Below are 23,586 nucleotides of genomic sequence, written 5' to 3' on the forward strand. Positions count from 1 at the left end.
TAGGGTGGAATGTGGGTTAAAACAGCATATGGTATGTCACAACTGCAAAAAGTTTTACTCAGATCTCAGTCTGAAAAAACTACTTCTAGACACTAGATCTCTTTTCTTCTCTTTAACATCAAGGAAACCTACAGATGGATTTGTGATTCTCTTTTACCAGCTGCAATTACTTTAAACATTTCTGTATAGTAATTTCACTCCTCATAGTATTTGTTACTTCTATCCTCACTTTTTCATTCCCATATCAATATATTTTATAAGCATTATATATATATGTTTTATAATTTATAAAGCATACTTAAAAATCTTTCTTAAATGAGAGTGAAAATAGTAACAGAGGGAGAGTAGAAGAATAGAGACAGGCTGGTGGAAAACAGATGTTAGATAAAAAATGATAATTAGCAGCTTTTTATCAAAGCAGAGATAAAATGCATAAAAGCATTAAAATCCATAAAAATTAACACAAACAAAAGTAAACCTAGCTGTTCAAAATATTTCTGTATCAGAGCCAACAACTCCCATAGAACACTACCAATTACATAACATTATAGAATAAAATTTTCTATTATCTAAAAGTTTTAATATCTTTGTTTATGAAACTTTAAGACTACCGAAAGATTACTTATTTATTTTTTTTTGAGACAGAGTCTCGCTCTGTTACCCAGGCTGGAGTGCAATGGCGTGATCTCGGCTCACTGCAACCTCTGCCTCCTTAGTTCAAGCGATTCTCCTGCCTCAGCCTTCTGAGTAGCTGGGACTATAGATGTGTGCCACCACGCCCAGCCAATTTTTGCATTTTTAGTACAGACGTTTCACCATGCTGGCAGGATGGTCTCGATCTCTTGACCTCGTGATCCACCCGTCCTGGCCTCCCAAAGTGCTGGGATTACAGGCGTGAGCCACTGTGCCCAGCTGAAAGACTACTATTAAAATGTTTATAATTTAAATTGTACAGGAAATTCACTTATTAGGAATCTTTCATTCTCCTGTGATGTTAGGTAAATGAAGAATTAATAATATCTTCTTTGAAAATGTAGCAAAAAATGGTCATATACATTGATGCAAGAAACTGAAGAGGACACCAAAAATTGGAAAGATATTCCATGTTCATGGATTGGAAGAATCAATATTGTTAAAAATGTCCATACTACCCAAAGCAATCTACAGATTCAATGCAATTCCAATCAAAATACCAATAGCATTCTTCACAGATATAGAAAAAACTATCCTAAAATTTATATGGAACCACAAAGGACTCAGAATAGTCAAACCTATCCTGAGCAAAAGGAACAAAACTAGAGGAATCACATTACCTGAGGTCAAATTATACTACAGAGCTATAGTAATCACAATAGCATGGTACTGGCATAAAAACAGGCACATAAACTGGGTACAATGGCTCACACCTGTAATCCCAGCACTTTGTGAGGCTGACACAGGCAGATCACTTGAGGCCAGGCATTTGAGATCAACCGGGCCAACATGGCAAAACCCTGTCTCTACTAAAAATACAAAAAAAATTAGCTGGGCATGGTGGCGCACACCTGTAGTCCCAGCTACTTGGGAGGCTGAGACACGAGAATTGCTCAAACTCAGGAGGTGAAAGGTTGTGGTGAGCTGAGATAGCACCACTGCGCAACAGAGTAAGACCCTATCTCAAGAAAAAACAAAAACAAAAACAAAAAAAATGAACTAACAAAAAAGCAGATACATAGACCAATGAAACAGAACAGAGAACCCAGAAGCAAACCCATACATCTACAGTGAACTGATTTTCGACAAAGGTGCCAAAAACATACATTGGGGAAAGGACAATCTCTTCAATAAATGGTGCTGGGAAAACTGGATATCCATATGCAGAAGAGTAAAACTAGACTCCTATTTCTCACCATACACAAAAATCAAATCAAAATGGATTAAATACTGAAATCTAAGACCTCAAACTATGAAACTGCTACCAGAAAACAATGGGTAAACTCTCCAGGACACTGGTCTGAGCAAAGATTTCTTAATACCTCACAAGCACAGGCAACCAAAGCAAAAATGGACAAATGGGATCATATCAAGTTTAAAAGCTGCATTATAAAGGAAACAAATGATGAGACAAACCACAGAATGGGAGAAAATATCTGCAAACTACCTATCCGAGAAGGGATTAATAACTAGAATATATAAGGAGCTCAAACAACTCTATAGGAAAAAAAATCAATAATCCAATTTAAAAATGGGCAAAATATCTGAATAGACATTTCTCAAAAGAAGACATAAAAATGGCACACAGGTGTATGAAAAGGTGCACAACATCACTCATCATCAGAGAAATGCAAAGCAAAACTACAATGAGATATCATCTCACCCCAGTTAAAATGGTTCTTATTCAAAAGACAGGAAATAACAAATGCAGGCAAGGATGTGGAGGAAAGAGAACCCTCATACACTGTCGGTGGGAAGTAAATCAGTACAACCACTATGGAGAACAGTTTGAAAGTTCCTCAAAAAACTAAAAATAAAGTTACCATCTGATCCAGCAATACCACTGCTAAGTATATACCCAAAAGAAAGGAAATCAGTATATTAAAGAGATATCTGTACTCTCACGTTTACTGCGGCATTATTCACAATAGCCAAGATTTGGAAGCAACCTAAGTGTCCATCAACAGACAAACAGTCAGGCGTGGTGGCTCACACCTGTAATCCCAGCACTTTGGTAGGCTGAGGTGGGCAGATCACCTGAGGTCAGGAGTTCGCAACCAGCCTGGCCAACACAGTGAAACCCCATCTTTACTGAAAATATAAAAATTAGCTGGGCATGGTGGTGCACACCTGTAATCACAGCTACTTAGGAGGCTGCGGCATAAGAATTGCTTGAACCTGGGAAGAAGAGGTTGCAGTGAGCTGAGATCGTGCCACTGAACTCTAGCCTGGGCAACAGAGTGGGACTCTTAAAACAAAACAAACAAAACAAAACAAAAAACAGACAATGGGTAAAGAAAATGTGGCATATATACACAATGGAGTACTATTCAGCCATAAAAAGAATGAGATCCTGTCATTTGCAATAAGGAACTGGAGGTCATTATGTTAAGTGAAATAAGTCAGGCACATAAAGACAAACTTCTCGTGTTCTCACTTATTTGTGGGATCTAAAAACTAAAACAATTGAACTCATGGACATAGAGAGTAGAAGGATGGTTATCAGAGACTGGGAAGGGTAGCTGGCAGATAGGGAGGAAGTGGGGATGGTTAATGGGTACCAAAAGTTAAATAGAATGAATAAGACCTAGTATTTGATAGCACAACAGGGTGACTATTGTCAATAATAATTTAATTGTACATTAAAAAAAAACTAAAGGAATATAACTGGATTATTTGTAACACAGAGGATAAATGCTTAAGGTGATGGATACTCTATTTACCCTGATGTGATTATTACGCATTGCATGCCTCTATCAAAATACCTCATGTACTCCATAAATATATATACCTACTATGTACCCACAAAAATAATTTTAAAATTATAAATATATATTTTTAAACGTTCATATAATAGCTTGTAGCTACCTAGCGTTACATAGTTTTACATAAATGTCATGTTTGAGTGGCCAAACATCAATTTTGTAATTCATAAACAGAACTGAATGCTTTAAACTTTTCTCATCCTTTACTGAACTAACTGTTGTATACTTACTAATATCAAAAATACTAAGATAAACTTAGTTTCCATATAATCTTTTTATGTTTAAAAATATTTCTTAGTATTATAGCAGATCCTTAATTATATAGCCTATGACATAAAAATATCTCTAATAGTTAAATCATTTTGAAATTGGGCTAGAATTCAAAATCCTCAAACTGAAAGGTGTCCTTTTCTTGTTCTATTTATTTTCTTCTTAAAAAAAAAAAAAAAGCAAAAGGCTTAATTGCTTGCAAGTCTGCACAACCTTGAACTCTAGCTTCAGATATTTTTACTGCTTCAAGTCAAACCTTTTGCAATTAAGTATTAATGCAATTAATGGCACTGAAACCAAAATCAATCACAAGATAGTTGCTATGAGATAAATTGGAAATAGAAAAGAGAGCTCATTTTTAATTTTTTTTTTTTTTTTTTTTTTTTGAGACTGAGTCTCACTCTGTTGCCCAGGCTGGAGTGCAGTGGCGAGGTCTCAGCTCACTATAACCTCTGCCTCCCAGGTTGAAGCGATTCTCCTGCCTCAGCCTCCTGAGTAGCTGGTACTACAGGCACATGCCAACACAACCAGCTAAGTTTTGCATTTTTAGTGGAGATGGGGTTTCACCATGTTGGCCAGGTTGATCTCGAACTCCTGACCTCCGGTGATTCACCTGCCTCGACCATTTAAAAGTTTTAACCCATCCAAATAGGTAAGATGCTATTAATAACTTCTGACACACCTTCTTCCTTGCTTGGTGCTCTATGAGGTTGGGTGCTGGTTTGTTCTTCATCTTCTTGGTATCTCTGAGTAAGTCTGACAAAAAGAGCTCTTTGCACCGCAGGGAGGAGGCCTGGTACAGGCAGAGGGCCATGGCCTGTCCTGGTGCTGCTGCCATCAGACCCACTCCCATGGTTAGGTGAGTCTTGAACAATAGGAGGCTGCTGCTGGGCAAATTCGCCATGCCACATCCCATCTACATGTATAACATGGGGAGAGACAGTCATTGAGTGAGCACAAAACTCCACCAGAGTCATAAGAAATGAAAACTTTCATAACAGACACACTGGATTATCAAATTATGTCATTTTAAAATATTTCTAAAAGTTATCTAAAATTCTATTGTTTCAAAAGTTTGGCAAACTGAAAACATTTTAAGGTTTCAATCTTATCAATTTTATTTAGCTTTACTTAAAACATACATTTCTATCATGCTTTTAATGAAAAATAGGACTGCATTTTAAATTAGGAATAAATTATTTCAAAAAGTAAACTTACCACCAGAGTTACTGGGTGGCTGAAAATTATGTACAGGATGCTGTGCATAGTAATTATCATAAAACTCAGCTGGGTTTTGCAGGGACTCATAATTGGTGTTAAGCTGCATTTCACCAGGACTTTGCTGGTATGATGAACCTGGAGAACAGTGATTCTCTCTGGGTACTTTCATCACATGTCCTGGAAAGCCTGGGGAGTGGTAAGCCCCACCCATATTTGGTGGTGTCAAAGATGTGTCTGGTTGAACAAGTACTCCAGCTTGATTTTGAGGACCTACAATTTCAGGTGGACCAGGTGGTAAAGGTGGGCTCTGTGGCACTGGTAGACCAGGAGGTCCTGCACATGGGTGATGTCCAGGGGAGCCTGGGTGCATCACAGGACTACTGTGTCCCTGAGACATGTTAGGTCCAGGACCTGGACTTGACCCAGAACTATAGATATGTTGAGAGTGTGGACTGCTTCCCTGAAATTGTGGTCCTGGTGGTGAGGCACTGTTATAAAATGCTGGTGGCCTGTAGACAGAAATAATAGTATTTCTTACTTCAAAGAAAAAGAAACAAACAAGAACATTAACACTTCTAAACAGATATTGGTTAAGTATTTTTTAATATCAGAATACTGTGTGTTTAAGAACCAATTTGTCCCATATCGTTGATAGGCAGAAACACGAAATAGACCTCTTGCTTTCATTTTAGCCCACTTGCTGCTTACTGTCAGCTGTTCTAAAACTTACTCTGTTTTGAAAAATACAGAAAAGTACAAAGATAAATAAGAATCACCCCTAATCCTACTACTCAGAGATAAAATTTTTTATTGGTTCTCTCTTACTACTTCCTTTTTTCAGGCATATGTAACCTTTTACAATAAAATTAGAATCTACTATATATAAACATCCAACTTTTTATAACAATTTGTAATTGGTTATTGCTGGCATATAAAAAGACATTGTTTTTGAACGTTGCTCTTCTTTCTTGACATCTTGCTAATTTAATTATTATTTCCAATAGTTTTGTCTGTTGATTCCTTTAGGTTGAGGGAAACTTCCCAAATAATTAGGCTGCCACTCCACTTCTAATCTTTATAACTTTATCTGATTTCATTGACCAGGATACAATATATATTAGCAAAACAGTGGACATACTTATCTTCTTGACATCAGTAGAAATACTTTTAATGGTTCAAATGAATTGTGATATTTGCTATAGATTTCTTGTTCCTCATTGGCTGAGACCTCCTTGCTTTCCTGAGTTGTCAAGGCTAAACGAATGCTCCACAATGCCACTTAAGGCCCAGATGCACAGACCCTGGGGAACTGGCAGCAGGGCTGGAATGGTGGTGTTAGAAAATGAAAATCTGGATCCAGAGGTTTTCCTCCAATAGCCTAAGGAATTGCTCTTCAAAAACAATCAAATACGTGGAGACCTATTTCCCACAATCTGAAGGCATTATCAACGACAATGCAGCCTCATAATCAAGTGAGAATGCCAAATCCACCCACCAGGCAGGGTCCTTCAGGGTTACTATGCTGAGAGGTTTCAGAAGTTGTGTAAGGATCCCATATGGGAAAGCACTGACGGCAAGCAGCAGAGGGTGGGAATGGAAAACAAAGGGGAAGCAGCCATCTGCGTGCATGCCAGATATGTGCTATCTCTAACCAAGTTTAATTATACGATTAGCTTGGAATATGACTTAGTTTCTTAATGATCGTTTTCAGAAAAAAAAAAAGTTGATGTCATTTTGAAAGTTTTCACTTACTTCCTCCCAATTTTATGCGCTAAATCCACAGTAGGTTTTACAACTATTTCAAAAAGAGATGGAATTTTCCTAAAATCATCAGAGAAATCTGTCTGAAAATCGTCTTCAGGATCAGAAAAGGGAAAATGCTCTGGAGGGGTTGGCAGAAGCCCAACCCCTGGAGGTGGTTTGGGAAGAGGAGTTATGCCACGCTTTCTAAGTTCCTCTAATTCTCTTTCATCTTCATTTATGAGTTCTTCATCAGTATTCAACACCTAAAAATAATTGGCAAAGATTACTATTTCAAAGTGAGTCTTTTCCTCACATTTAAAACTAGGAAGACTTAAGTTTTGTTAGTAGAAAAATAACATTAAAGTTGAAATGAGCTGGTCACAGTGGCTCATGCCTATAATCTCGACACTTTGGAAGGCCAAGGCAGGTGGATCGCTTGAGCCCAAGAGACCAGCCTGAGCAACATGAAGAATCCCCTGTCTCTATAAAAAGTGCAAAAATTAGCTGCTCATGGTAGTGCCCACCTCGGAAGGTTTAGGTGGGAGGATGGCCCCAGGGGTGGCGGGGGGGGCGGGTTGCAGGACAGGGGGTTGGCAAGGAGCAGGGTGTAGAGGTTGCAATAAGCTGAGCCAAGATCGCACCACTACACCCAGCCTGGGCAACGCAGCAAGACCCTGCCAAAAAAAAAAAAAATGAGAAAAAAGAGAGAGAGAGAAAGAAAGAAAGAAAAAGCAAGCAAGAGAGAGAGGGAGAGAGGGAGGAAGGAAGGAAGGAAGGAAAGGAAGGAAAGGAAGGAAAGGAAGGAAAGGAGGGAAGGAGGGAAGGGAGAGAGAAAGAAAAAAACAGTTGAAATGGTTTGGAGATAGCTAACTCCTCATTTTTTATAAACAGAATGAGGTTCAAAAAGGTAAAGAATATTCCTCAAATAGAATAAAATATAAAATAGTAAACCTTTAATTTCTCAGCAGTTTCACAAAATATCATTTATAAAATATTATTCAAGTCAAATGCATTTGTGGAGAGATGTAATCAAGGTACAAAAATATTACTCACTTTGTCCAAAAGTTTCTTTGTTTCTTTAGTTAGATCATCATGGGAAAATTTACAGTTGTCTCCCTGGTAACATTTTGCTCCACTATGATAGAACTTGCAAGGAAATTCATGTAAATAAAAATATTAAGGAAAAGACCAGGTAAAATCAAGGTCTAATTTTTTTTTTATTTTAAAACCACAACCTACAACTGTTAGACAAGATGGTTAAGTTGTAGAGATCTGCTATATAACATTGTACCTATAGTCAACGATACCGTATTGTATACTTAAAATTTTGTTAAGGGAGTAGAACTCATGCTAAGTGTTCTTAACACATACACACACTAAACCATAACTGTGCTGAATCAATAAGGCTGTATTATTATATATTATACTGAATTTACTATAATCACATCAGCTTATTTTTTATTCTATTAAGATTAGATATTTTAATTATACAAAAACATTCAAACAGCTTTTTTCTCTATTAAAACTAGAAAGCCACTTTTTAAAGAAAAAAAAAATTTATACGTCATGTTAAAGGCAAATATCCCAATAATCAACTACAGACTAATCTTAAGATTTTGGAGACAAACTTATAAAGAAAATATTAAATATAGAAGTATAGTGAAAAATGTACCATTCTCAGGTGATGTGTGCTCAAGCTAAAACAAAAAGGCACTATCATTAAAACATGTTTATGTCTGCCACAATCACTATTATTTAACATTCTTCTGGAAATGTGGCCAATACAATTAAAATTAAATAAGAAGTATGAATATTGTAAATGAGGTAAAATTATTATTATTTACAAACAGCATGACTATGTTACAAAAACCCTGTAAGAATAGATTGAAAGCTTTCAGAAACAGAGTAAAGTATTTGTTTTCTAAGAAAAATGTCAAATCTGAAAAAATTTATTTTTCTTGATTAGGACAAATTTATTACATTTTAGTTGTTTTTATTGTTTGCCAAATCACTTCTAACCTGAGAATATTACAACATTTTTTTAAAAAAGGAAGGCGTATATGCCTTATCAAATACCAAACATACTCTTACAGAGGGGAATAATCAAATACCACAATAGATAAGAGTAGTATAGAAGCAGAATTGTGTAAAAATGAGAATTTAGGGTCTGGTAAAGATGCCATTTTAAATCAGTAAAGATGAGGCAATGAGTTAATCATCTGGAAAATAAAAGGTCCTTATAACACACTGTGTATTAAAACACAGTCCACATTAATGTAAATGTCAAATTTAAAAATACAATATTCACAATCATTATAGATTTCATTTTTGTAAAATATGTGTATAGGCTGGGCCCAGTGGCTCACGCCTATAATCCCAGCACTTTGGGAGACTGAGGCAGGTGGATCACCTGAGGGCGGGAGTTTGAGACCAGCCTGACCAACGTGGAGAAACCACGTCTCTACTAAAATTATAAAAATTAGCTGGGCGTGGTGGTGCATGCCTGTAATCCCAGCTACTAGGGAGGCTGAAGCAGGAGAATTGCTTGAACCCGGGAGGCAGAGGTTGCAGTGAGCAGAGATCGCGCCATTGGACTCCAGTCTGAGCAACAAAAGTGAAACTCAATCTCAAAAAAAAAAAAAAATTATGTGTATAAACATATACACATCCATTCATATATATATACCATAGCACAGAAAAAAAAGTCTGAGAGGCTTTATGCCATAATGCAAGCATAGTTATCTCTGTAGGATGACATTACTTAGGATATTTTAAGTTTGTTTGAAGGTCTTTAACCATACCAAAGTAGAAAGAATAATAAAATGAAGTCCCTCTCATGTTGACCTCATAGGTTCAACAACTTTCATCATTTGTTGTAAATATTTCCATACCTATTCTGAACAGATAAGGAATATTGTTTCTATTGTTTCTTTCCCTTTTTTTTTTTTTTTTTTTGAGATTGAGTCTTGCTCTGTTGCCCAAACTGGAGTGCAGTGGCACCATCTCTTGGCTCACTGCAAGCTCCACCTCCCAGGTTCAAGCAATTCTCCTGCCTCAGCCTCCCAAGTAGCTGGGATTACAGTCCCACGCCACCACGCCCAACTAATTTGTGTATTTTTAGTAGACATGGGGTTTCACCATGTTGGCCAGGTTGGTCTCAAACTCCTCACCTCAGGTGATCCACCAGCCTCGGCCTCCGAAAGTGCTGGGATTACAGGCATGAGCCACCGTGCCCGGTCCCTTTCCTCCTTAGTTATGGGAGTGGAGGAGGTGTCTCACTATGTTACCCAGGCTGGTCAACTCCTGGCCTCAAGCAATCCTCCCGACCCAGCATCCCAGTGTTAGGATTTCAGGTGTGAGCTACCATGCCTAGCCAGGAATACTTTTTCTTACCAATCAAGACTTCATTACCAACCTGGCAAAATTAATGTGTTAATTTCAACTAGTAACCAGTCAATATACAAATTTTCCAGACTCTTAAAAAAGTATATTTTTATAATTCCTTTCTTCAGATCAGGACACAAAGATGATCCACAAATTGTATCTAGTTATCTCCCAAGTTACTTTTATTGATTTCTAGAAGTTCCCCTTTCCCTTTTATTTTTGTATCATGTTAATTTTAATATCGGTCATAGATGGTATTCAAATACTCTCTACTGTATCATATCAAAAGGCATTTAATATCTGGTGGTTTCTTTTTAGTAATGTTAAGACTGATCAGTCCTTTCACGTGTTGTCAGCTTCATCCATCAATTGTAAAGTTCCTAATTAACTTTCACCTCATGATTTTAGCAGGCATCAGTAATCACTGCCCAGGTCTATTGGGGAGAATTTGCAAAACTTAGGGTTGCTGGATCAAAGGGTAAATGCATATATAATTTTGCCAGACATTGCCAAGCTCTCCTCCATAGGAATGCACCATTTTGACACTGCCAGCAACAAGGTTTTCTCACATCCTTGCTAACAAACTTTGCTGTCATGGTTTTTTGATTTTGCAAACCTGACACAGCTGCAAATGTTATCTCAGTGTGGCTTAAATTACATTCCCCTTATTAGGAACAAGACTGAACATCTTTCTATGTTTTGGGACCATTTGCATTTCTCTTTCTGTGAATCTGTATCTCTTGCCTCATTTTTCTTCTCAGTGTTTAGAAACTCATATATTAAGGGTATGACTTCTTCGTAAGTGATATAAATTACACATAATCTTTCTCACTTTATTATTTATCTTTTTATTAGCTCATGTTATATGTATTTGTTTTGCAAATGCAAGCTTTTTCATGGAGTCAAACTTTCAATCTATTCCCTTTTTGCTTCTGGATTTTGAGACATGGACATTTTTCTGTTCTCCTGGGTTATAAAGAAATTCATCAAGTATTCCTCTGGTAATTACATGGTTCCATTTTTTGACATTTTGATCTATGATAACAGGCATTTTTCATTTTCCATTTTATTCACTTTCTTTTTTTCACATTTTTTAAACACGACAACAGAATTTAAAAATTTATCTGGAAAAATAAACATCAGAATCTACCAAATATTACAGTGTGCTGTTGTGGCAGAAATAATCACAGCAAAGCAACACAGACACAAGGGTGAACAAATCCATGAAGCCAAACACGAAGTCCAAAAAAAAAAAATCCATACATATAAACATATTATTGATGATAGTTTCAATTCCGTGGGGGAAAGCTTTATTAGTCATAAGTGGTAGTGAGCAACCTGATAAGATATTTGGGGGGAAATTAACATGGAAAAATTGCAGAATACATTTTTTTAAAGGACCAGAACACTATATATAGTGAAATTCCAATTTGGGTAGGAGCAGGAATACAATTTACATGTATATATTTTCCAAGGGAGAGTGGGAAAGAATATATAGCATCTATCATTGAGTGGTAAGATTTGATAAGACTTTTATAATTTTCACAATGATAATTTTATTACTCCTGAAATTAAGTAGAATAATTATGGAGTAAAATAATTATGGAATAAAATAAGTATTTTGCCAACTACTCCTTCAGGAAGCAGAGTCTTTTGAAATACTTTAAGCTGATTATATTAAGGTACCTTCCCTTCACAGAACTTTTTCCAAAGGGCAGTTATCTCATTTCCCTAAAGAATAAAAGTCGGTTTGCTCTTTTGAAGTACAAAGTTTGACTAGACTGGCTTTATGTAATGTGTTGTTTTAAATTTAAAACCAAACTAGGCTTTCTAGGGTGTATTTATTATTTTTTAAAACCTCAATGATGCTTTAAAACCCCAGCATTTTGTTTAACATACATTTTAAATAAAGGATATTATGCATATAAATGCAGTTCTCTCCTTTGGTACAATATCCTTGTAAATAAAATTTGCAGATCTCTTTTCTTTTCTCCAACTCTGCATCATGATCAAATTTACACTGATCTCCCTATTCACAAAAAAAAAAAAAAAAAGAAAAGAAAAGAGATAGAAAAAAACGGTAAGAAACAAAGAGAAACAAAGAAACAACAGCTGAATTTTCTACATGGTGTCTCATGGTAAAATTATGGTCATTATCTTCAGTCTTTAATAATGAACAAATAATAACTCAAATGACCCCTCAGAATTCCTGCCCAAGACAGTGGATGTAGCTACATGCATTGAGGCAGCACAGTGAGCAAGACCTCACAGGATACTGCCTGAATTCAACCAGCACTCACCATTTCTAGCTGAGCTACCATGGGAACTTACTTAACCTCTTGGTGCCATGAATAAAATGGGGATAATAACATTAACTACTTTGTAGGGTCACTGTAGGATTAAATCATTTAATATTAGTTGTACTTTGAACAGTACTTGCCACGTAGCATTATGTGTCTTTTAAGCAAAATTAAAACATAATTTCAACAAATTATGTTATTGTCCCAGAACATAATTAAATGAGCTCTAATGTATGGTATTTCCATGCAAGATACATTTTAAGACCCAGTTTTATTACAACTACATGAGAAGAGAAAAAAATTAACCACCCCCCAAAAGACTTTAATTTTAAAGATTATTTTGGAAGTTAAAATGACTTATGATACCTCTATAAATTTACCTTAATACATCTCCCTTCCAGGAAGTATTTACAGATTTGTTTTCCTTTGTGTTCCACTGTGTGCTGATTAATAAATTCCTGAGTCATAACCTTCCATTTTTTCCCTGGTTTACTATACTGCAAGAAAAAAATTTCATTTGAATGCAACATATGAAACATCAATAGGTATCAAAATGTATAATTAAGTTAATCTGGAAAAAAGTACAAATTGACTACAAAAAGTGATCAAGACTGAACATTCTGATGTTATTCATTTATTTGGAGAAAGATGTGTCTAGTAATCTACTTATGCTACTAGTGATTACAAAAAAAGTCTATTTCTTTCTATTTTAATGAAGATGAATAACTATTTTTAAATAAAATTATTAAAAGCTTGAAAATCCACAATAATTCTCAATATGGGCAAAGGCACAATAAAATATGCACTAATATTATTGATAGATATGTTATAAAAGACTTTGAAATATCCATATTGTTTGACATACAATTTGTACTTTTGGGGATTATTTTGAAAGAATTATCAGGGAGACACATAAAGATCTATTCATATAATAAATTACTGCAGAAATACTGACATAGTAAAACAAACAGAAAAACGAGAAACACTCTACACATCTAAAACTAGGAGACTAGTCAAATACATTAGGATACATTTAGGTGGCAGAATATTATGCAGTCATTAAAAAAATCAATAACTTTGGATCATAAAAAATGTTTACATGGTGGCTCATGCCTGTAATCTCAGCACTTTGGAATCACTTGAGGCCAGGAGTTTGAGATCAGCTTGGCCAACATAGTGAAATCCTGTCTCTACAAAAAATACAAAATATTAGCTGGGCGTGGTGGCACACGCCTCTGTAATCTCAGCTACTTGGGATGCTGAGGCATGAGAATCACTTGAACCTGGGAGGTGGAGGCTGCAGTGAGCCAAGATCATGCCACTGCATTCCTGCCTGGGCAACAGAGTGAGAATGTCTCAAAAAAAAACAAAGCAAAAAAAAAAAAAAAAGTTTACAATAATTTTTGAAGTAAAACATTGATCCTAATTCTACAATAATAAATAAAGGCAAAGGAAAAAAGACAAAAACAATATACCCCCATATTTTACGGTGTATATGTCTCTGGATGGCAGGATTAGAGATTGCATGTGTGTGTGGTTATTTTGTATTTTCTTTAGGGGAAAAAAGGGCAAACAAACAGGGAGCGTGTATTACCTTTAACTTTTAAATTTAAAAAGTTAAGAAAAAAACTTAAGAAAATTAAAGGAAAAGAAATCTTATAGCCCTACTTGTTTTCCTTACTTCTCCTGAGTCCCCTATTCAACTTCTGCTTTAAGTGTAAGATTGAATAACAAGGCAGAGTATGATGCTTAACCATGCTAAATGTAATGAGTTACATTCATCAACTCTAAAAAACAACAATACTTTTCAAGCACCTGGCATGCACTGTGCCCTGTACATCACAGGAGTTACTCTTCTGATTTCTGTTTTCCCTTTTCTCTTAATTTGCTAAAAGATAGAGCATAAAGTTCAATCTACTGAAAACAAGAAACTGCCTCACAGCAAACATTGAGGCAATAGATGTCCAAATTGAAATGTGATCCCCAGCACTCACAGCTGAAATCACATTTTACTATAAGAATTCTGAAAAAGGTACGAGAATACCAAGTAAACAGATAATCCTAGAGATTCGTTTTAAAAATATAAATATACCTAATTTACCCCAGGAAAACACAATGAAAGTGCTTATAATATACTCTGATAGACTCATTTAAAGTGTCTCAAATCTATATAAATTTGATTCACATTTTTATGTTTACAGATTTGTTCAGAATAAGCAGATATAAAAGACCAGCTCACACAGGCATTCTGTACGAAGAATCGTGGCTGTTATAAAACAAAATAAACAGCCAAAGGAACTGAATTATGCAAAAATCAATGAGCCAACCTGAGGAATACAACTCTGAAATTAAAAAGTAAACAAATTAGGTAATCACACACACACACACACACACCCTGAAAAATGCAACAAGTTGTACTTATGTTTCATTAATAACTTACTCTTTCTGTATATATTACTTTCAAATAATGTTTCATTGTTTTAACAGAGGATTGTGGTGGGGAAGTGTTTTGTTTTGTTTTTTAGTTTAGTTCCACTTAAATGAGTAGAAAGTATCTCAGTGTCCACAGCTATGGGAAACCTGACTATAGTCAAGGTACTATAGAAAATCTAAAGCAACTTTAACAAATAAATTTTTAGGACAAAATTCAGTGCCTAGAAGATATGGCGAGTTAGCAGACTGACAGAATTCAGGAATTGTGCCTTGCAACTCCTATATTCTTTGCATTACAACACAGTACTGCAAATAAAAAATACAAGAAAGGAGAGAAAGAGGGAGAGATGCAGGGAGAAAAAAAAAACAAGCTACCTACTGTACTTGGTCATTTTAAAACTTATTTACTTTAGAAGATATACTGATACAAGAGACAAGAGCATAAAATATATATATCAGGTAGAGGAAATGTAAGGATCTACCAGGAAAAAAAATTACAAAAAATGTAGTAGGTACAGTAAACACTAACACAATTTAAGAGTATTATGGCCAATAAAATGAAAAATCCTTTAAAATTCAGTGAAAGTTTGCTTCTTCTGTGACTACTCTTGATTTTTCAAAAAAAAAATTATGATGAATCTGAAGGCACCCCTGAATTGATTTGGCTTTGGAGACTCATAGTCTCTGAAAGGCCTAGGATGGAGACGGATCTATCTTGGCCACTGTGGTGTGGCCTGCATGTTCACGCTATTCTGGATGGGCCACCTGCAGACCATTTCTGAAAATGAACTGCTTCCTTGGGCTCTGGCACACTCCCAGTTGTTTATGGAATCTTAAGAATTGACTCTCATGATAGCCAATAAACTGACATGATTGATAATGCATTTTTATCTTGGTATTTCTGTTATATGAGTATCTTTCAGGTATAGCCCAGATCTATAGACATGTAAAATGTTGTGCTTGATGGAGCCCTTAGAGTTAACTTAATACTATACCCTCACTTTGCAGATTAAGCAAATTGAGGCAAAGAGACAGGTAAAACTTGCTCAAAGTCACACTTTCCTGGAAGTTAATTTTGTTTAAAGGTATAGGGTGTAAGAACTGGATATAAGAGCAGGCTTTCTTAGAAAGCATTCGTATTAGTTTGGGTTAGGGAAATCAGCACATTCTAAAGGTCTACTGGTGTCTAAGAAGATGACAGGTAGGTTTTTAGTCATCCCAAAATTCTAAAATAATAACTACAATAATTCCAAAACTGCTGTTCCATGGAACAGTGAGTGGCTCAGTGAATGTTAGTAGGTGTGTAGGGAAAAAAAAAAGTTTGTAGTTGAGTAAATGATGGGTTGAACAAAATAAGCTTCTTTCTGCCTAAGCTGCTCAGAAGCTTTACTACATTAATGTCAACTGAGAATCTCTAAAAGCAGATGGCATGTGCTGTGTTTTGCAAATTTATTTGGGTCTGAACTTTTTTTAGGTCACACCTGTTAACATCTCTCTAAATAGTATACTAAGGAGTGCATATTAAGCAATCTCTGCCCATTATCTTTAAACTGAGAGATCCGAAAACCAAGTATTTTCAAATTATAGTATATAGCTATCGCTCTCAGTTCTCACTCAAAGTTGCAGTTGTTTTTTTTTTTTTTCCCAAGATGAAGTCTCGCTCTGTTGCCCAGGCTGGAGTGTAGTGGAGCCATCTCGGCTCACTGCAAGCTCGGGCCCCTGGGTTCAAATGACTCTTCTGCTTCAGCCTCCCAAGTAGCTGGGACTACGGACGTGCACCACCGCATCCGACAAATGTTTGTATTTTTGTAGAGACAGGGGTTCTTCCATGTTGACCAGGCTGGTCTTGAACTCCTGACCTCAGGATCTGCCCGACTTGGCCTACCAAAGTGCTGGGATTACAGGCGTGAGCCACTGTGCCTGGCCAAAACTGCAGCTTTTAATGACCCACTATTGCCTCTATAATTCAATCAAATCTTACTAGAACAGCAGTAGAATACAGGAATTGGACCACTGTAATCCAGGGAGTCACTACAAGGTTAAAGTTCATGTTCAGAGTTCAACTCAATTTGACATATATTTATTGAATATCTACCACATGTAACATAAATAAGTTCACCTTTCCAACCATTTATATCCCCCTTTCTTCTCTTTCAATGCTTTCAACTCTAAAAAGGAAGTTAATTTACCACTGCCTCCCTTCTTGTCCCCGCTACATATTGAGCTATTAGCATTTTATTGCCAATTACATCTGGGGAAGATGATTCCTAGGAAAGGAAAGCACAAAAGAAGACTAACAGAGGATATATTTTTGCTTTTAAACTTATCAATTTTATTTTGAGGTTCCTTCAAACATAACAATTTTATTTCAAAGTCACCAACATTTGTACTTCTATACTAGTTTCACAACTAATTAACAACTATTTTTTGGAGGTTACTGATACTCATTTTATCTGAGCTGGTAATTTTTCATTTACTAGGAAAGTATCATTAAAATCACAATGCTTTCTTTGCCACCAAATAAATTAAAAGATGAAAAAGCTCCTCCCTTCCTTATATATAAATTCTTAGTACCTCTTGAAAGTCATCCGATACTGAAAAAACATTAGGCCCTTTATTGGTTCTTCCCCCACGTTCTTTTCGTTTGATTTTCTTCGGCAAGCCACGTCCACGGCCAACATTAAAACTTTTAACTCTCTGTTCAATACCTAGAAAAGTTAAAATGTACTTAAATTTAAGAGAAAAACAGCATACCTTTCAATTTATTAGTTTATAAGGAACAGCACATTTTAATAGTCTATAATAGTGCATTTTTTTCTCCTTCTAGATTCAATGAAAAAAATTAAATCTTTATATCTTATCTCCTTGGTACTGTTTCTTAAGGGATGTTAACAACATAGGAAGGCAAGGAACAAGGATACGCATGGCTAGAGAAGCAAAATCGAGTTTTATTATTTTTAATTTTCCTTAGCATAAGATCATGAACAAGCCTTTCTGTTTTTAAGAGAATCAAATATTATATTCCTATTTAAGGAAGACATTGTAGGTATCAGTGGTTAATTAGCAGCAAATCAAATTTCCACTGATAATTTTGAGTAGATATATACACATGAAAAAATTATACTTGTTTTGTTTTTGGAAAACTTGGTATTTAAAAGTATATAAAAAGATACCCAAATTACAAATATTGCTTTTCTTTTTAGAGACAGGGTCTCACTCTGCCACCCAGACTGGAGTAAAGTGGTGAGATCATAGCTCACTGTAACCTTGAAGTCCTGGGCTCAAGCAATCCTCCCACCTCAGCTTCCTGAGAAGCTGGGACTTTAGGTGTGAGCCATTGGCCTGGCCAATACTCAGTCCTTTAAGAGGACAAACAGGTAGGAGCTTGAAAAGAAAAGCCCCAGGTGGGAAGGGATGAGCAAGACTTCTTTGCATTACCCTTATTCTCCAAGTGGGATGATCCCTGATACCACAACATCTAGACTACAGGAACAAACTTGCTCAGTACAACAGCATATGTGTAGAAAAATTATTTTCCCTTTATTTCAGCTAAAGCCTACATTCATATTTTTCAAAGAAATTTTGCTAGGAAATCAAGAAAAAAATTAAGTCATAGAAATAACCAAATTTACTCATAATGGATTCCTGTATGCAAAGATAATTAAAGGGTAGTTATATAGAGTGTGGTTCCTCACTACTTCATTTCAGTCTCATATTGCTCCACTTTTCCTGAAGCATGTATTTTGACTAGCCAATACTTAAGGCTGATTTGAGCCTTACATGACCCATAGTTTCTTCAATTATTGTCAACAGCTGACAACTTGTCCTGTCTCTCCAGGGACCATCTAAGGTGATCAGTGCAGAAATGTCTTTAGATTATGTTTTTATCTCCAATTTTAAAGGATGTTCATAGTTTATGCACATTTGCTTAGCAAAAATGACTGCTGTATTTTAAAGCCTAATAAAACAATAGCTTCCCAGCTGGTCTAAATTTAAAGCAATACATAGAGCAAGAGAGACAACTGTATACTGACATCATATAGAAGCAAGGGGAAAAATGTAAGAAAGTTGGATTGCGGCTGGGCGCGGTGGCTCAAGCCTGTAATCCCAGCACTTTGGGAGGCCGAGACGGGCGGATCATGAGGTCAGGAGATCGAGACCATCCTGGCTAACCCGGTGAAACCCCGTCTCTAGTAAAAAAATACAAAAAACTAGCCGGGCGAGGTGGCGGGTGCCTGTAGTCCCAGCTACTCGGGAGGCTGAGGCAGGAGAATGGCGTAAACCCGGGAGGCGGAGCTTGCAGTGAGCCGAGATCCGGCCACTGCACTCCAGCCTGGGCGACAGAGCGAGACTCCGTCTCAAAAAAAAAAAAGACAGTTGGATTGCATTTTTATGTATTTGTAATTAGAATATCTTTCCAATTGAAATATTCATATATCATACAGATTGAAATATTTGCAGATTCTGTTCTAAAGGTCTACAAAATAAAAGAAAACGAATTTAGGTTCTACAAGAATAAGCTAATCTTGAGCGGGGATAAGAAGTTTCTAAGTTTTTACTCCACAGATGCCTGTTTTAATAAGGTTCTCACATTCTAAGACAGACTGTAATTTCAAACTTACCTTGCTGAACTCCTTTCATTCTCTGTTTTTTCCCTGATTCTTTAGAAAATGATGACCCTAAAGCAACATTTGAGGTTTCTTTAGCTTGCCTGTATTGTTTCAGCTGATTGGCAAAATCTTCCTCTGTTTCCTGACCGTAATTACCAAAGTTGTCATCACTGTAGTTACCGAAGTTGTCATCACTGTAGGTGCTGTACTCATCATATTCTTTACTTTTAAATTTTTTATGTTGACCCTTCTTTGATGTCATGTAGCTTCCTGATATATGTGCACGCTAAGTGAAAATGGACAATCATTATCAGGATTTTTCAATTATATATAGCAATTGACAGTAGCACAGGACATCCTTTTCCCCCCAGCAAGTATGGAGAAAGGAGAAAAGATAGTTACTAGTTCTGACTCTTCATTAGTACTTATCTGTGATACTACTTAACACTAAGTTCAAAAGCCTAAATGTTACCCTGAGATAATTAAATATTGTAATCTTTATGCTTTAGCCTTTGTTTTCTATGTTCTATGTCTCAGTATCTTACACACAGGAAAAAGTAAAAATACACACCATCATACTATAAATTTTTCCTCCAAAAAATGAAAAAGCCTTTTTGAAAACAGGGAAAAGATAGTTAAATAGCTTGGGGTGGGGGAGTGTGGTAAAACATACTATTTCTCCTAACACTGGAATTCTCAAATTACATTATATTTAATAAAAAAACTGTATCTGTGGAAAATTTCATAAAAAGAAAATGTCTGTATCAAGGGTCTAACAGAAAAAGCAGAGCTTTCCCTAATAGTGAAAAACATCTAGTGAATAAGTTGCTCATTAGAACCTGTTTATTACAACAAATATTATTAATTTTATTGCTTCCTTACTAAAGCATGTGAAAACAAAGAATACACTTTAGTACTAGAAGTTTATTAAATGACAGTATTCAGGTCTGTCTCTATTCACTGAAACATTTTTATTAGCTCTACTGTATCCTCTGTCAATATTTTATAATAAAGCGAGAAAAAATTGCACATACTTACAACTTACGGATCTAGAAAAATCCAAACCAAATAACTCATCTTTAGCTTAGTGATTTTATTTTATTTATTTATTTATTTATTTATTTTGAGAAAGAGTCTCGCTCTGTTGCCCAGGCTGGAGTGCAACGGCACGATCTTGGCTCACTGCAACCTCTGCCTCCTGGGTTCAAGCAATTCTCCTGTCTCAGCCTCCCAAGTAGCTGGGACTACAGGCGTGTGCCACCATGCCTGGCTAATTTTTATATTTTTAATAGAGATGGGGTTTCATTGTGTTGGCCAGGCTGGTCTCAAACTACTGACCTCGTGATCTGCCCGCCTCAGCCTGCCAAAGTGCTGGGATTACAGGTGTGAACCACTGCGCCCAGTCAGCTTAGTGCATTTTAAATGTGATATTAAAATACTACTCTGGCCAGGCACAGTGGCTCACGCCTGTAATCCCAACACTTTGGGAGGCCGAGGCAGGCGGATCACCTGAAGTCAGGAGTTCAAGAAGAGCCTGGCCAACATGGTGAAACCCCGTCTCTACCAAAAAATACAAAAATGAGCTGAATGTGGTAGCATACATCTGTAGTCTCAGCTACTCGGGAGTCTGAGGTGGCAGAATTGCTTGAACCCAAGAAGTGAAAGGAGGTTGCAGTGAGCCAAGATTGCACCACTGCACTCCCAGCCTGGGCAACACAGTGAGACCCTGTCTCAAAATAAACAAATAAACAAACAAACAAAATAAAATACTACTTTGGCAACATACCAATATGAGACAATGTATTTAATGAAACGCAATGAAGTATTAAATCTTTCTAATTATAAAATAGAGAAAAAATGCATAATCAAGAAAACCAATTCACTCATCAATTTTAAATTTTAAAAACATTGTATCATATTTTTTATTTGTTTTAAGTAGTACTTTTTAAAGTTTATAAACTCCATTCTTAGTCTAGCACTTCAGAAGTTCAGAAGGGAATTTATGATTGTAGCCAAAACACAGTGTTTCTGACATTTTTTAAAAGCCACTATGAAAACTAAAGCAAAACAAAAAATAATTGCTTAGATTAAGTTGAAGATTAAATTAACTAGTTAAATGATGGTTACATTTCCTTTTATTAAAACTGTGACTATATTAATACTTGATATATTTCAACACTTTATGATTGAAGATTACTCTGTTAATAGATGAGTATAAATTTTTCTCTGGAGATTAGATGCTTCTCATAGAAGTTTTAAATTCTTAATATTAATTCAGTTCTCTGATTTGCATAGCTTTATCAAAATAATCTCTGTGTTCCTACCTTCAGTAGAATTATCCCTAAATTTTCATTTACCTCCTCCCTAGTTTCCCCACTGTAAATATTCTTAATAGTCCCCTAAGAATGCACATTCCATCTCATGGCTCCTTCTGTGCTTAAAGACTTCTAGTGTGGACTGCTAAGGTCTTCACATTCGCATTCATACCATGTGGTATGAGCTTTCCAGGAAGCATGAAATGAAAAAGGGGTTACAGAGCAGCCCCACTTTTCTAGAGCAGTTCATACATTCATCACTGGGATGAACAAAATGCACTCACAGGCAAGGGTCTAGCAAGTATTTCTTCAAGTCCAACCAAGAGAAGATAAATGAAAAAGACAACAAATCCCACAAAAATAGATAGCTTTTCTAATCACTTTGCCGACTGATTATTAGGCTATAAAAACTGATAGAATGTCTGTAGGGATAGATTTGGTTTCCGTAAAACAAAAATGGGCCCCACAGCAATCACTGGAAACAAATAAAGGAAAAGAAGGCCCTGAAAAAAGATGAGAAAAAAGGAAGATATATTAAGTTCTCTAATTTAACTGCTAGGTGTTGACAGTATATTCTAATTTTGCCCCGTAATTTTAGAAGTTATATAGCAGATACTTGTTATCTAACAAAAATGGATTTTTAGTTACAGTTAGGATATAATCTTAATTCTCAGTGAGTCAACTCCAAAATATATATATGGAAGAAATGGTATTCAACTTTCTCTTCTTGTAAATAGCAGATGGGGTAATTCAGACTAGTTGTCTCTCTTAAAAAAACTAGAAAAGATAGACAAAATATTTTTCTTAAATCCGTTTGTAGACATCAGACAGCTAACAAATTAGTGAAGGATTACTAGACCAATACCCATGAGGTAGATGAAAATTCTGAGAAGTGGGCAGCATTTGGAGCTGCATTTGCTCCGAGAGTATCACCCCATCAGGAAGAACCAGGTGAAAGATCCAACAGCACTTTTGACTGTCTCTGTTGTCTATGGAAACAAAAGGTGGAGTCCAGAGTCTGGAAAAGGTGGAAGCTTAGTAACCCCCATCCTCAATTGTAAAGGGATTGCAAAATGTGAATCAGAGACTGCAGCCCAGCCTTCAGGAATCTGAGTGGCTCAGAAGTCTCAAATGCTGAAACTGGAATGAAGTTTGTAAGGGTCACCAGAAATCTGGCAGAAGTAAGTAAAAATCCTTTCTGAAGGAAAAGAACATTACCCGAGGCCTCAAGTTATTTCTACAAAATGCTCAGCACAGAATAGACAAAACTGAAAACAAAAATAGGCTTATGAAGAGGTGGGATCACATGAAAGAGAACCAGCAAGAAATAACAGGCAATAGAAATACAGACTTCAGGCCGCGCACGGTGGCTCACGCCTACAACCCCAGTACTTTGGGAGGCAGAGGTGGGCGGATCACCTGAGTTCAGGAGTTCGAGACCAACCTGGCCAACATGGTGAAACCCCGTCTCTACTAAAACTACAAAAATTAGCTGGGTGTGGTGGCGTATGCCTGTAGTCCCAGCTACTTGGGAAGCTGAGGCAAAAGAATTGCTTGAACTCGAGAAGCAGAGGTTGCAGTGAGCCAAGATCATGCCACTGCATTCCAGTATGGGCAACAAAGTGAGACTCTGTCTCAAAAAAAAGAAATACAGACTTCAGATATAGAAATTTATATATATATAAAAATATACATAAAAAAGATATAGAAATTTATATCTGAAGTCTGCTATTTTCAAGAAAAAGACAATATGAACATTTCGGTAGCAAACTTGAAACTATAAAAATGACTTAGAAGATTTTAAAAGAACCAAATTTCTATATATGAAAAATACTTAATAGATGGATTTAAA

General features: G+C 36.1%; 1 protein-coding gene across 1 annotated transcript in view; it reads right to left on the reverse strand.

The window, feature by feature from the left end:
- The window catches only part of ZC3H6 (zinc finger CCCH-type containing 6), a 59,051-nt gene that overhangs the window by 4,608 nt on the left and 30,857 nt on the right, over nt 1–23,586 (reverse strand). Inside the window, exons 4-11 of the mRNA XM_003909131.5 lie at nt 19,432–19,705; nt 17,384–17,517; nt 12,757–12,873; nt 11,994–12,105; nt 7,746–7,855; nt 6,702–6,955; nt 4,947–5,458; nt 4,411–4,644 (exon numbers count right to left, since the gene is read on the reverse strand). Coding sequence (XP_003909180.5) covers nt 4,411–4,644; nt 4,947–5,458; nt 6,702–6,955; nt 7,746–7,855; nt 11,994–12,105; nt 12,757–12,873; nt 17,384–17,517; nt 19,432–19,705 — 1,747 coding nt within the window. The remainder of the gene's footprint in view (nt 1–4,410; nt 4,645–4,946; nt 5,459–6,701; nt 6,956–7,745; nt 7,856–11,993; nt 12,106–12,756; nt 12,874–17,383; nt 17,518–19,431; nt 19,706–23,586) is intronic.

Source organism: Papio anubis, chromosome 14 (genome assembly GCF_008728515.1).
Source record: "Papio anubis isolate 15944 chromosome 14, Panubis1.0, whole genome shotgun sequence".
NCBI classification, from domain to species: domain Eukaryota; kingdom Metazoa; phylum Chordata; class Mammalia; order Primates; family Cercopithecidae; genus Papio; species Papio anubis.